This window comes from Odontesthes bonariensis, chromosome 14, assembly GCF_027942865.1.
Source record: "Odontesthes bonariensis isolate fOdoBon6 chromosome 14, fOdoBon6.hap1, whole genome shotgun sequence".
NCBI lineage: Eukaryota > Metazoa > Chordata > Actinopteri > Atheriniformes > Atherinopsidae > Odontesthes > Odontesthes bonariensis.
Genome location: NC_134519.1, coordinates 3,805,601 through 3,820,409, shown reverse-complemented (window position 1 = coordinate 3,820,409; position 14,809 = coordinate 3,805,601). Strand labels below are relative to the sequence as shown.

The 14,809-nt window shown below is 43.6% G+C and overlaps 1 protein-coding gene across 1 annotated transcript; it reads left to right on the top strand.

Moving 5' to 3' along the window:
- Positions 1–1,747: 1,747 nt before the first annotated feature.
- On the top strand, positions 1,748–7,897 carry LOC142398184 (cytolytic toxin-alpha-like). Its single transcript, XM_075482143.1, has 5 exons — positions 1,748–1,804; positions 4,604–4,716; positions 4,804–6,496; positions 6,644–6,733; positions 7,715–7,897. Exons 2-4 carry the CDS (start codon positions 4,617–4,619, stop codon positions 6,723–6,725), a joined length of 1,875 nt encoding a protein of 624 aa, XP_075338258.1. The 5' UTR covers positions 1,748–1,804; positions 4,604–4,616; the 3' UTR covers positions 6,726–6,733; positions 7,715–7,897.
- Positions 7,898–14,809: the final 6,912 nt, after the last annotated feature.

The following is a 14,809-nucleotide window of genomic DNA, read 5'->3' as shown; positions in this document are numbered from 1 at the left end:
ATGAAATGCAGGTAGGTGTTGGCGCTATTCGGTTGCCGTTGCTTGATTGGCTGCCCACTGAAAACAGAGCTATAGAGTAATACACTGACTGGAAAGAAAGCTTATAAGAATCAGAATTCGTTTTATTGCCATTGTTAGTGAACAGTGTTCACTAACTAGGAATTTGCTGCAACGTAAGGTGCAAACATGTAACATAGGATATAATAATAAAAAATAAAGAATAAGAATATATGAATATAAAATATACAAGGCATGTACAACAATACACAGTATCCAATATACAGAGCAACAACAGTGCAGCTTCGTTAGTGCAATTTTAATGATGGTAAAGTGACTGGGGCAGGTTATGAGGTGATTATGAAGTGTTCATAAGTCCAACTGTAAAGGGAAAAAACTGTTTTTGTGACGGGAGGTTCTGGTCCGAATGGACCGAAGCCTCCTCCCCAAGGGGAGTGGAGCAAATAGAGAAGGGTCAGCTGTGATCCGACCTGCTCGCCCCATAGTCCTGGAGACGTGCAGGTCATGGATAGATGGGAGGCTGCAGCCGATCACCTTCTCAGCGGAGCCACAGCTCGCTGCAGTCTGTGTCTGTCCCTGTCGGAACTGACCATCTACTGAGCTGCTCGGAATCGAAAAAGCGATTGCTGAAAAAGTGACGTCACTTTTTCACAAAAACGGATTGGGGGCTATTCAAAACAGGGGAGTACTTCAAACAGAGGGGCACTTCGTGTGTACTCCCCACAGCGGGGAGACTCAGAACTAACACCAAAAACGGGAAAAAGACGATTTTGATTCTCTATCCCCTTTAAGTCAATCTTATGAGTCGTTTTTTTCAGTGTTACCCACAGATGTGTGTTACCAAATGTATTTTGTATCACATCATATATTTTGAATAAAACAGCGACAGCAGACCAGTATCTCTGAATCAGTGGGAGCCAAAGACTTGTTTCCCTGCCTGTCGAGGCTCCCAACGAGGGAAGTCAGCAGATGGAGACCCTTGCCTTGCCTTGCCTTGAAAACTCCGGTGAAGCAGGTGACTTAAAGTGATACTCCAGAGTAGATTCAACCTGGGGTCATTTGAACCGTGATATCCAGCCAAGTAGCCCACCCGCAGTTTTTTCGATATTGGCTGAACATCAGCTGAGTTACTGAGTTATCCCGAATAGCTTCGAACAAGGGTTAATGGATCCTGGCAGTATCTCCAAAATTACCACACTAAAATCACATGCCATGACACCAAACTTCTATAGTAGTACAAATATGGTCTGTACTCACAAAACGATGCATTTGGAAGTTTGTACATAGTCCAGGAGTTTATTATTATCAACACAAGCCTGATAGCTTCTCTGCTGCTAAAGCTGCGTCAACGTCACTTCAGGGAGCTGGGAGCTTCAAAGTAAGATGAGGGTTGATCTACTACTGTAGACAACAAAGTATGTGCTATATTCTACATGTTTTTTTTATGAATTTTTATGTTGTAGAGTTGTGAAATTATTTTAATAATGGAGAAATTGAGCAGCCTTGCTTTGTTGTCTATGCTGCTTTCAGGGCCTTTAGTGAACACTTAGTGGATTGTGTTTATTATTCCACGGTCAGTAATAATTGCTCATGCAGCTTTCAGAGTTGGCTTGTACTTTTCACCATGTCCACATCGCCCTGCAGCTCAGAGAGTTCTTCCTCTGAACCGCCTCCGCAGAATGAATAAAGATGAAGGGGCGTTTCTTCCCCTCAGGAGACATAAAGACAGATACAAGTCGACCTGTTTGTGCCACCCAGGATCATTCACCGGTCTGCTGCGAGTACAGTGAGTTTTTTAATCATACTTTTATGTGTTTGCTGTGCTTCTGATCATCTTTTGTTTGCCTGTAACTTGAAATGAGTTCATTCTGTGAAAGTATTACCGTGGCAGGAAGAACAGGCAACCTGTAACAGAGGAAGAGTCACACAGAAATATGCTTGAAAACGTGTAGATTTTCCTTTTTCTCTTTCACCACAACAAGTAAATCATCCAAAAAGCTTAACTGCAGACGCAGTGAGCCTTTCTATCAATCGAACCGCTCAACACACATTCACAGACCTAAAAAAGCTACACTTCTGTAATTCAGTGCATGAGTTTCACACCCGAAGAAGATTTTCTCCAACTTAAAGTCCCGTTTTAAAACTCCCAGATGCTCTATTTTCTGCCATTTTTCATGCACTTTTTCTGAAATGTTGAGCAAGATACGACTGCACGCGTCTTTCCTGCCGCTGTTATGTGTCATCCTGTGGTTTGTGAGCGCATGTGAGCCTCCAAACTGTTTCTGTGACTTCAGGTTTACAGATGTGGGGATTTTTTTCTGCTACTATGAATTATTTCTGTGTTGTTTTAATCTAATACAACTAAACATGTGTGTGGTAATACTATTGGGTAACCATTAGTCATGGCTCATAAACTGTGCATGAGGTCTCTGTGTTGTCATGTACCACTAATGGGTTATTACGAGCATTTTTGTGTACTTATAGTCAAAAACGTCCTCTTTTAATTCTAAAGCTTTACATCTCAGGACATTAAAAAAACTTCTGCTCCTCAGCAGGCGTTAAAACTCAGTGAATCCAAACTCAGATGAACACCTGACATATCACACTGTGTCATTATTTATTGAACAAAAACTGAGACAAAACACAGAAGCAGTGTGTGAAAAACTAAGTAATGGTTTTCTGTGTGACATTATCAGCACTGTAACAAATTGCTGCATATTTACGGTGGATTTACCACAGTATCCGACTGTAATTTACAATAATTGTAAAATACTGTTGAATATTCATCCCTCACATCAATCAATCAATCAATCTTTATTTATATAGCGCATTTCATACCACAGGCAACTCAATGTGCTTTACATAAAGACATACAGGAATACAGAAAAAAATACAACACAGAAATACAGGTAAATAAAAACGTAAGTAAGTTTGGTATTGCTATAACAGAGCACAAGTAAATTTAGCTAATAGTAGAATTGGTCAATTAACAGTTAAATCAATCATTTAACAATACCAGTAAATAACTGTAATTTAACAGCATAAAACAGCATTTGTAATGAATTGATGTCCAAATCCAAAATACGTTATTATACTGTTAAATAAATTACGGTAGATGTGCTGTGACATTACTAAAACACTGTTATCCTACCGTCGTGTACTGTAATCCAAAAAACAGTATTATACTGTTAAAATAAATAACAGTAGTTGCACAGAAAAATAACTACAACACCCACCATAATTCTACGATAAATAAATAACATTAAAATACTGGCGTTCCTGCTGCCAGCCTGTATCGCTGATAGTATGGGGGTGCATTAGTACCTGCACTCCTGAAAAGGCTCCATCGAGGCTGAAAGGTATGAACAGGTTTTAGAGCAACATCTACTCCCTTCTTCAGGGAAGGCCTTCCATGTTTCAGCAGGACAGAGTTAAACCACATCCTGCATCCGTTCCAGCAGCACGGCCTCGTAGCAGAAGAGTCCAGCTGCTGCACTGAGCTGCTGCAGTCCAGATGTTTCATCAGTCAAAACCAGGGCTGGGCGAGTTAACTCGTTATTGTCGTGTTAACTCATTAATTATTTAACATCGATAATTATTTTATCGCGCATTAACGCAGTTTTTATTTATTTATTTATTTATTTTTAAATTGGGCTTTTATTCCTTTAATGGAGAGACAGGAAGCAGGGGGCAGAGAGAGGGGGAACGACACGCAGCACAGGGCCGTCCGATGCTGGACTTGAACCAGGGCCAGCTGCAGTGAGGACTATAGCCTCTGTACATGGGGCGCCTGCTCAGCCCACTACACCTCGGACCACCCCTGTTTTATCATTTTATTTGAATTTTATTATTGTAAAAGTCTGTTGCTCACAGGCTTTTATTTTGTAAAAGTGTTGCTCACAGGCTTTTATTTTGTAAAAGTCTGTTGCTCACAGGCTTTTATTCTGTAAAAGTCTGCTGCTCACAGGCTTTTATTTTGTAAAAGTCTGTTGCTCACAGGCTTTTATTCTGTAAAAGTCTGCTGCTCACAGGCTTTTATTTTGTAAAAGTCTGTTGCTGTCTGCTGTGGAACAGGAAAAGAAAGTAATCGGCGGATCCACCAAACATGGAGAAGGGTACGGAACTTTTACTCGGCCATTTTCATTTTAAAGTTCTTCCAGACGGCGGAGTCGACAGAACCAAAGTCATCTGTAAACTCTGCCAAGTTGAATTGTCTTCTCAGCGTAGTAGTTCCAGTCTAAAATATCACTTAAAGGCAAAACACACAACTGATAGCAGCAAGTCATTCAAGGAAACAGACAGTGGAGCGAGGCTTCTACATAAAAACTACAGAAAGATGCTGATGTTAAAAGTGTGTTTGCACAACAAATGTTATGGCACTTTCATTCATATGGCAGCACATTTAAAATAAAATTTTTGGATTCTGCTTAAAAATGCGATTAATCGTGATTAATCAGGGAAATCATGTGATTAATTAGATTAAATATTTTAATCGTTGCCCAGCCCTAGTTAAAACCATAACTTGTGGAGTAAAAAGTGAATTCCCTGAATTGTTCTGTAGTGTCAGTGATGTGTTTTACTTAAGCCCCCTCTAGGCTATGGATCTCCAAACTAGCAAGACGACTATGGTAGCGGCGCTCGGCCGACCGTTCAGCCTCGGGATGCTGTATGACTCCCGGCAGGACTCACTCCTCCCTGGTAAGAATTTACATGAAAAGGCACACAAAGCAAAACTGCAGCACGAAGGCAAAAACATTCATTTCTTAAACTGAAATTCTTTTGCAGGTATGACATTGTGGAATCGAGATGACTTGAAAAACCACATTCGAGAAAGGCCCAAGAGTTACAATGACTTCCAAATACTTGCATCCGAATCAGTTACAGATAAAACTTCAGCCCTAAACGTTGAGGCCTCTTTGAAGGCGAGTTTCTTTAGTGGTCTGATCGAGGTGGAGGGATCAGCCAAATACCTGCACGATGATAAGACGTCCAAAAACCAGGCCAGAGTAACTCTGAAATACGAAGCAACAACAAAGTTCCAGGAGCTGTCGATGGAACATCTCGGTAACATGAAGTACCCGCATGTGTTTGAACAAGGGATAGCGACGCATGTCGTCACAGGCGTTCTCTACGGAGCGAAAGCCTTCTTTGTGTTCGATCGAGACGTGTCTGACGATGAAAACAATCAAGACATCGAAGGTAGCTTGCGTGTAATGATCAAGAAGATTCCCGGTATCGTGATTGAAGGTTCAGGTTCTGTGAAACTGGAGGACGGTGATGCTGAAAAGGTTAAGAAGTTCTCCTGCAAATTCCATGGAGACTTTCTACTTGAGAAAACTCCTTCAACCTTTGAGGAGGCTGTAGAAGTCTACCAGAGTCTGCCCGGTCTGGTGGGGGAAAATGGGGAAAACGCTGTTCCAATGAAGGTCTGGCTGTTCCCGCTGACGAATTTAGATTCCAACGCTGCTAAACTGGTGCGTCAGATTAGTAAGGAGTTTGTGGACGATGCACAAGCAGTCTTGGAGGACTTTGGTGAGCTGGAGGTGAGGTGCAACGATGCTCTGCAAACCTTGGCACAGCAGTTCCCACAGATTGGCAAAAAACTCAAACGTTTTAAAGAAATGTCCGGTGAGTTCAAGGTGGAATTCCAACGAAACCTGGCAAAGATGCTTCCATCGATCCGAGGAGGAGGAGCAGAGGAGGCAGCGCTGGCAGAGATCCTGGAGAAGAGGGTTTCCTCTCCGTTTAACAACACGAGCCTGAACGAGTGGCTGGACTGTAAAGAGAGAGAGATGTACACTGTGATGTCTGTCACTGGCTTGATGAAAAACATCCGAAAAGTTACATCTCAGATTGATCTGTACAAAGAAGTTCTGAGTGTAGAACATGCTGTGTGCTTTGTCTTCACCTCACTGGGCGAGGATGAGCCGTACCTCTCAGCTTTATCAAACTACCTGAAAGGAACCCAACCGGGAGATCCTCAAGATCCACAGAGTCCCGATGTAGAGAAGGAACAGTGGTACGCCTCAAAGGAAGTGATGGATGCAATGAGAACCAAAGCCAAGCTCTTCAGTGATTTTGCAGAAGCCAACAAGGAGAACAAGAACACAAAGTTCCTGACAGCGGGTTTAACAGATGAAACACACAAAGGTTCAACCATCTACCTTTATAAAGACGGCTTCACTGTCAGTGAGAACTTTGAGCCTCCTTCAAAGCCTGAAAGTGTGACAGCAGCTCAAATAGGATATGACAGTGTGACTCTGAAGATTTCTCCTCCCAGATATGGAGCAGAGAACATCACCTCCTACTCTGCTGAGTTCTGTATCAGTGGAGAGGATGAATGGAAACAGAAGGAGGGGAAAGAAGCTGGAGGATTCACAGTGAGCGGCCTGACGTCAGACACAGAGTATGTGTTCAGGTGCAGAGCAGTGACCCCGCTGGGTGTTGGACCTGCCAGCGAAATCACCATCAGGACACGGTAAGGTTTTATCAGTCAGCATATTAAATCCATCACAAACAGTTCCCTTCATACATTTATTCACTGAGTGTCTGAAGAGAAGGTAGCTGGACTTTTAACACCTCTTCTGGAGGTAATAATTATTTTTGTTCTGTTGCTCTGGCTAAGGTCCTTTCACTTTAGAAGAGCAGAACCTGCAGTCCCTGGTGATGTTGGCACGGCAGAGGCTCTACTGCACGACAGCGCATGAAGGACACGGTGAAAAAGAAACCCGCCGACGTGTTGGCCAATGAAACGTTATCTCTGCGTGGCCACAGCAGCCCTTCTTACAGCTTCACATCAGTGCCCTTCCAATCAGACCTTCATCAGTCGAATGAATTAGTGTTGATTAGCAAGAAAAACCCTCGTTTTCAGGAACAGTTTTTACTTAAAGGGACAGTTTGCCTCTTTTGACATGAAGCTGTGTGACATCCCATATCAGCAGCATCATTTCTGAACATCTTCTTACCCCCTGCTGCGTCCTGTGAGCAGAGTTCCAGCCTCGTTTTGGTGTTGATGAAGGTAGTCCGGCTAGTTGGCTGGGGTTTAAAAAATAAAGCGTTTTGCTTCTCAGAACAATATGCGTTCAAAAGAGTAATACATTTGCATCACAAAATGGTTCTCCAGGAAAAAGTCAGACCTCACAATCTCTTGGCCGTATTTTTGCCTCCCCTGATATCAATGCGTTCAGCCACCTAGCGACCGCGTCTGTTACGTTGTTTGCTGCTCGGTCTGCACAGCAGGCAGTGATATGAAGGGAGAGAAAATAGGGCCAAGAGATTGTGAGGTCTGACTTTTTCCTGGAGAACCATTTTGTGATGCAAATGTATTACTCTTTTGAACGCATATTGTTTTGAGAAGCAAAACGCTTTATTTTTTAAACCCCAGCCAACTAGCCGGACTACCTTCATCAACACCAAAACGAGGCTGGAACTCTGCTCACAGGACGCAGCAGGGGGTAAGAAGATGTTCATACATGATGTTGCTGATATGGGATGTCATACAGCTTCATGTCAATAGAGGCGAACTGTCCCTTCAATAGCTACATTTTTCACAGGTTACAGCAATGATAAATCAGCTGTGTGTAAACATGATGCCCAGAAGACTTTATAACAGAAATATTTTAACAGAAATATTGCAGCACACAGGACTTTGTTGGTTCTTCAGTCATTAAAACCGTGTGTTGTGTTTTTATCTCAGGTTACCGCATGTGATCCTGCTGGGATACGACGCCTGTCGAGGAGTGGACGACATTTTTCCCCTTTATTAACTGTCTTCAATCGCCACATGAACTGTGTGTATAATCAAGAACTATTTTAATGAAGCTCGCTTTTATTGTTTACTCTCAGGCTAATCATGCCCTCACAAAGAACAATGCAGAGATCAAAATCTTGCAGATAAAACACAAGATGATCAGAGAATATTTTCTTTGACTGTTTACCCTGATGGTAAAATGTGATGACTTCAAGCCTTCCAGCTGTGGATGCACAGATATATGAGCCTAACGTTGGTAGCCTTGCCTTTTGTTGAACTCAAAACCTTTTTGCTTGACCATTAAAGCACTGAAAGGGTCACTGAATTGGTAATAAGTCTTTGGAAAGACCTTTTTTTTTTTTTTTACAGATAATCAAATTAAGGATAATTTTATTTGAATGGTTCTCATAAAAGTTTTGTTTTCATAAATTTGTAAGAAACTGTGTTCAAAGATAGTGTGATGTATAATAGGTCTGAAACAGCTTAAAACTGAGTCTGTCTTTGAAGGCGAAACAAACGCAGCGACGGGCCACTCACCCAGAATTGGTGCATCGTTCACCTCATTTCTTATCGATTAAAAAGCTGAGGGCAGATGGAGTTAGAGCAGCACTTTGGGTTGCATCTGTTTGTTGCTCAACATGCAGCGTTTCTTCTAAATGCCCCAGCTTTAGCTAAAGCCTGCTGGCTACATTCTGCAAGCTAATTAGCATGTTAGCTAACAAAATACAACATGTAATTGGAGCTGGCTTGGAGTCATTGGAAGGTGTATTCAGTTTACAGAACCCAGCACAAACCAAACCAAGTAGTCATGGTTTGTAAGTATAAGGTGTTTTTTTTTTCCTAAACACAACCAGAGAGCTGCGTCATCACCAGGCGTTGATGTGTCAGCCAATGAAATGACAATGTTTGCTATCTAACCCTAACCGAGCATGTTGCTGCCTGAGGTCGACTGTTGAAGTGGTAAAACCCAGAGGGGGAATGAAAACAGTTCTCATACTTTAGACTCGTAAATATTCAGATTCCAGTCGTGTTTCAGGGAGGAAAAAATGTTCTATGTGGTTATTTAGTTTTAAGATTAGAAAAACATGTGAGGGGGCACGGAAATGAATTATTCTTTTAATCTGTTGAGTCAAATGCTGATGATAAACATTGATTTTTCTTGAAATTTTGCCTGATTTCTTTTCATTGTTCATATGGAAAATAAATAAATCTCACTGCAATTGATTTGATTTGTGGTTAAGATCCAAACTATCCACTATCTTCAGTGATAAACATCGTATGTACTTTATTGTATATTGTTTCCTGTAATAAAATCCAATGACCTGATCACCTTCTCTCATTGATACTTTGAGTGCTCTCACATCACATCCTTTTCCATCTTCAGATTCCAACTAAAGATTAAAGTAACTGAAAGTATTTTAATATATTGAATAATTTAATAGGTTTTATTGTGTGATATTCCAGTAAAAACAAACAAAGTTTTGTACCTCTGGCAGGGAAAACACACCGAGTTTAGTTTAATTTGCTAACCATAATTTCTGGAGTTGTTTTTTTTATACTTTGTTTATTCCTGAATAACATAAAAATACGATAAAACTAGGGCTGGGCAAGTTAACTCGTTAACTATTTAACGCCGATAAATATTTGATCGCGCATTAAGGCAGGTTTTATTGTTTTTATTTAATGAAAAAAATAATAATCATTTTTTTGGGGGGCTTCTGTGCTTTTAATGGATAGGAAAGTTCTGAGAGACAGGAAGCAGAGAGAGGGGGAACAACACGCAGCACAGGGCCGTCTGATACGGGACTCGAACCGGGGCCAGCTGAACCCACTACGCCATGGACCCCCCCAGTTTAATTATTGATTTCATTATTGTAAAAGTCTGCTGCTGCCTGCTGTGGAACAGGAAAAGAAAGTAATCGGCGGATCCACCAAACATGGAGAAGGGTACGGAACTTTTACTCGGCCATTTTCATTTTAAAGTTCTTCCAGACGGCGGAGTCGACAGAACCAAAGTCATCTGTAAACACTGCCAAGTTGAATTGTCTTCTCAGCGTAGTAGTTCCAGTCTAAAATATCACTTAAAGGCAAAACACACAACTGATAGCAGCAAGTCATTCAAGGAAACAGACAGTGGAGCGAGGCTTCTACATAAAAACTACAGAAAGATGCTGATGTTAAAAGTGTGTTTGCACAACAAATGTTATGGCACTTTCATTCATATGGCAGCACATTTAAAATAAAGCTAAATGCTAAAGGCTATACACTACTTTTGGATTCATTTTTGGATTCTGCTTACAAATGCGATTAATTGTGATTAATCTGGGAAATCATGTGATTAATTAGATTAAACATTTTAATCGTTGCCCAGCCCTAGATAAAACCAATGAATACCAGGAAACACTCACAGTCACACGGAATAGATGACATTAAGAATATGAGCATGTGAACTGCTCATGTTTGCAGAGTAACGACCATGTCTGCTTCAGGCTGTTCCAGTTCTGATGTGCATCATGTTGGATGTTAAATATCTTAGCAGCTTAGATAGTAGTTAATCAAATTGTTTGGATATATTTTTAATCCATCGTTCGGTTATTACTCGGATCGGTGTTCTTTATTTTGAGGAGAGTTTGAACATGAATGTAGGGCCTCCTTGGAGGAGGCTAAAGGCTGCAGCTGCAGGATTTGAATAAATTTGAGTAAAAAAGTGTTCCTCCTTATAATGATTTAACTTTATTCACTGATTGTACTGATTAGGCTTCGATTTTCCAAGTAAAGACGGATCATGGCTCACTTTGTGCCAAACATATCAATAAGTTCCAATAAAACATGTTTCTCAGAGTAAGACTGTAAAGAACTTTGGTCTTTCAGCATCAGTGATAAGTGATATAGTCCACGGCCGCATCCAGAAATGTGAGCTGAAGCTGCACCACACCAGCAGGAAGCCATATATCAGCTCTGTGCAGGAACACGGCCCAGTTCTGTGGACCCCAGCTCAGCTCAGAGGGACAGAAAGACAGTGGGCACGTGTTCTGTGGGCAGATGAGTCCACGTTTCAGCTGCTGCTGGAGTTTTCTTTGAGTTTTCTGGAGCTTTCTTTGAGTTTCTGGAGTTTTCTTGAGTTTTCTTTGAGTTTTCTTGAGTTTCTGGAGTTTTATTTGAGTTTCTAGAGTTTTCTGGAGTTTTCTGGAGTTTTCTTTGAGTTTCTGGAGTTTTCTTGAGTTTTCTTTCAGTTTTCTGGAGTTTTCTTGAGTTTTCTGGAGTTTTCTTGAGTTTCTGGAGTTTTATTTGAGTTTCTAGAGTTTTCTGGATTTTTCTGGAGTTTTATTTAAGGTTTCTTTGAGTTTTCTGGAGTTTTCTGGAGTTTTCTTTGAGTTTCTGGAGTTTTCTGGAGTTTTCTTTGAGTTTTCTTGAATTTCTGGAGTTTTATTTGAGTTTCTAGAGTTTTCTGGAGTTTTCTGGAGTTTTCTTTGAGTTTCTGGAGTTTTCTTGAGTTTTCTTTCAGTTTTCTGGAGTTTTCTTGAGTTTTCTGGAGTTTTCTTGAGTTTCTGGAGTTTTATTTGAGTTTCTAGAGTTTTCTGGAGTTTTCTGGAGTTTTATTTGAGGTTTCTTTGAGTTTTCTGGAGTTTTCTGGAGTTTTCTTTGAGTTTCTGGAGTTTTCTGGAGTTTCTGGAGTTTTCTTGAGTTTTCTTTGAGTTTTCTTGAGTTTCTAGAGTTTTATTTGAGTTTCTAGAGTTTTCTTGAGTTTCTGGAGTTTTATTTGAGGTTTCTTTGAGTTTTCTGGAGTTTTCTTTGAGTTTCTGGAGTTTTCTTTGAGTTTCTAGAGTTTTCTGGAGTTTTCTGGAGTTTTATTTGAGGTTTCTTTGAGTTTTCTGGAGTTTTCTTTGAGTTTCTGGAACACGGCCCAGTTCTCTGGACACCAGCTCGTCTCAGATGGACACAAAGGCAGTGGACACGTGTTCTGTGGGCAGATGTGTCCACGTTTCAGCTGCTGCTGGGGTTTTCTTTGAGTTTCTGGACACCAGCTCAGCTCAGATGGACTGTGTGAAGGTGCCCCTGATGCAGAGCTGGATGTTGGAGTTCTGGAGAGACAGATGCTGCCATCCAGGTGACGTCTTTTCCCGGGAGCTCCGTGGTTATTTCAGCAGGACGATGCCAGACCTCATTCTGCAGGACTTCCAGCAGCTTCATGCACACAGAGGCCCTCATTTATCAAACTTGCGTAAGACGAAAAAAATGCGTAGGTCGTGTGTACGTTCTTTTCTGCGCAAAGGTTGGCATTTATCAAATCCATCGTGAGCGCAGGAAAGATGAAATCGCCACGACAGGTCTGAGGCCGGTGTACGCACTTTTCTACCCAGGCTCCGCCCTCGCAGTGACGCAACACCTTCGGCTCTGCTACACTTACTCAGGCAAACTGCTCATTCAGGTGGATTCGAGTTCCCGAAAAAGTGGGAACTCCACCCACTTTGTCGGGAAGCAATCAACTTTGAGCAGCGCCAACGGCCCAGGGTAGAGGCGTGTTCAAGGTAGTGACGTGGTTGAACTGCCACTCAACCCATGGATTGTACACGGAAGCGCTTCATTCAATACCAACATGGAGCAGCGTCAAGCTTTTGACGCTGCTGTAGATGCTGTAATGAAAGTGAGATTCTCGTTAAAAATCGAGCAAAGAACAGCCCTTGAATAATTTCTTGACAGGAAAGACGTTTTCGCCTTGCTTCCTACTGGCTTTGGTAAGAGTTTAATCTACCAGTTAGTCCCGCTGGTAGCTAAATAATACGTCAGAGGAAAGAGGGGTGTGATTGGCTTAAGCTTAGGCACAGTCTTTTCTGGCCACAACCAGTAGCAACCCGAGGGAGGCGGGTTGACCAGCCCATTTCGAATCGTAGTCGTTATGGTCTTGGTCAGACCAGAATCTCGAAGAGATTTGAAAGTCTATGTTAATCAGGCTAGCACTTTTCCATTTTGACTTGCGGTGACTGCAATACAGCAGCGTCACTAGTGCGTGCTCAGGAGTCGCAACAAATCCCTAGGTTAAAATTACAGACTTATCACTTCAAAGAAGGCCCATGTTTTATTTGACTTCAACATAAATATAAACATAAACGCAAATTAAATAAATTAAACAAGTACAACTCCGTAATTGGAAGAGTGATGGCTCATTATTCAACCGCGCACCCTCACACCGAACAGGAGAGGCGCTTTAACACTGCGCACTGTGGAGAGGTTAGGGCACCTAACCTCTCCACAGATCTGTCTGTCGGCTGCGGGGGGACCCTTCTATATACGCCCGAAAAGGTATGCAATATTATTATTGCATGCGGGGATCTCCATAACATTGCCCAAAAAAATGGAGTGCCATTTCCAGATGTACATCCAGAGGACCCCGTACCCAGAGATCCCTACCACCAGCCTGCACAGCCAAGAGCGCTCAGGAGGAGAGAGGAACTTATTCAGCTATTCTGACTTTCGGTAAGCATTCTGTTATTCAAGGAAAAAAGAAAGGAGAACAACGATTTCTTTCAGCATTTATTCTGTGACTTCAGTGTTTCATTCATGTCTTTCAATGTACTGTCGATAGATTGCATGGTGTGTGTTAAAGCCATCATCCACTTCACGATCTCTGTTTGTCTTTCTAGGACCTCTGTGGTCAACACGGCTGGCCGGTGTGACGCTGCAGACCGGGGGGCAGAGGCAGAGGCAGAGGCAGAGGCAGAGGCAGAGGCAGAGGCAGAGGCAGAGGCAGAGGCAGAGGCAGAGGCAGAGGCAGAGGCAGAGGCAGAGGCAGAGGCACAGGCACAGGCACAGGCAGAGGCAGAGGCAGAGGCAGAGGCAGAGGCAGAGGCAGGGGCAGAGGCAGAGGCAGAGGCTGAGGCAGAGGCAGAGGCAGAGGCAGAGGCAGAGGCAGAGGAAGAGGCAGAGGCAGAGGCAGAGGCAGAGGCAGAGGCAGAGGCAGAGGCAGAGGCAGAGGAAGAGGCAGAGGCAGAGGCAGAGGCAGGGGCAGAGGCAGGGGCAGGGGCAGGGGCAGGGGCAGAGGCAGAGGCAGAGGCTGAGGCAGAGGCAGAGGCAGAGGCAGAGGCAGAGGCAGAGGCAGAGGCTGAGGCAGAGGCAGAGGCAGAGGCAGAGGCAGAGGCAGAGGCAGAGGCAGAGGAAGAGGCAGAGGCAGAGGCAGAGGCAGGGGCAGAGGCAGAGGCAGAGGCAGAGGCAGAGGCAGAGGCAGAGGCAGAGGCAGAGGCAGGGGCAGAGGCAGAGGCAGAGGCAGAGGCAGAGGCAGAGGCAGAGGCAGAGGCAGAGGCAGAGGCAGAGGAAGAGGCAGAGGCTGAGGCAGAGGCAGAGGCAGAGGCAGAGGCAGAGGCAGAGGCAGAGGCAGAGGCAGAGGCTGAGGCAGAGGCAGAGGCAGAGGCAGAGGCAGAGGCAGAGGCAGAGGCAGAGGAAGAGGCAGAGGCAGAGGCAGAGGCAGAGGCAGAGGCAGAGGCAGAGGCAGAGGCAGAGGAAGAGGCAGAGGCAGAGGCAGAGGCAGAGGCAGAGGCAGAGGCAGAGGCAGAGGCAGAGGCAGAGGCAGAGGCAGAGGCAGAGGCAGACGCTTCGGATGTTGACGGGGCCGCGTATTCGTCGCGCGGGTCAGGTTGCCCGGATGCCACTTCGGATTCATCTGTGAATGAAAAATATTAGTTTGATTAGGAACCTCATTTGTGTTGAATATTAAAGCAACTGTTTTAATTAAATGTCTTGGGTGTGCAGTCATTCTTACCATTCTCCAGCATCAGTAAGTCCCCCTGGCACGCCCGATGAGGACGAAGCTCCGATCAGGCCAGCCACCCTCTCCTCCAAGGCACTAAAATCATAACCTGGATCGGTCATATATACGATGCTTTCTACGACGGCTTGATAAATGAGGGCCAGAGTGTGTGAGCTCCACCGGCCTGCCCACATCTGTCCACATCTGCCTCCTGCTGGACATGTACGGAGCATCATGAAGAGGAGAACCAGACAGCAACAACCAGGGACTGCTGAGCAGCTGGAATCTGGGATTCAGCA

Bases quoted from the DNA above. Each gene is read 5' to 3' on its own strand.
- LOC142398184 (XM_075482143.1), top strand. From the start codon at position 4,617: ATGGATCTCCAAACTAGCAAGACGACTATGGTAGCGGCGCTCGGCCGA. The intron at 4,717-4,803 runs GTAAGAATTTAC...ATTCTTTTGCAG, and splicing joins GCAGGACTCACTCCTCCCTG to GTATGACATTGTGGAATCGA. The intron at 6,497-6,643 runs GTAAGGTTTTAT...GCTCTGGCTAAG, and splicing joins GAAATCACCATCAGGACACG to GTCCTTTCACTTTAGAAGAG.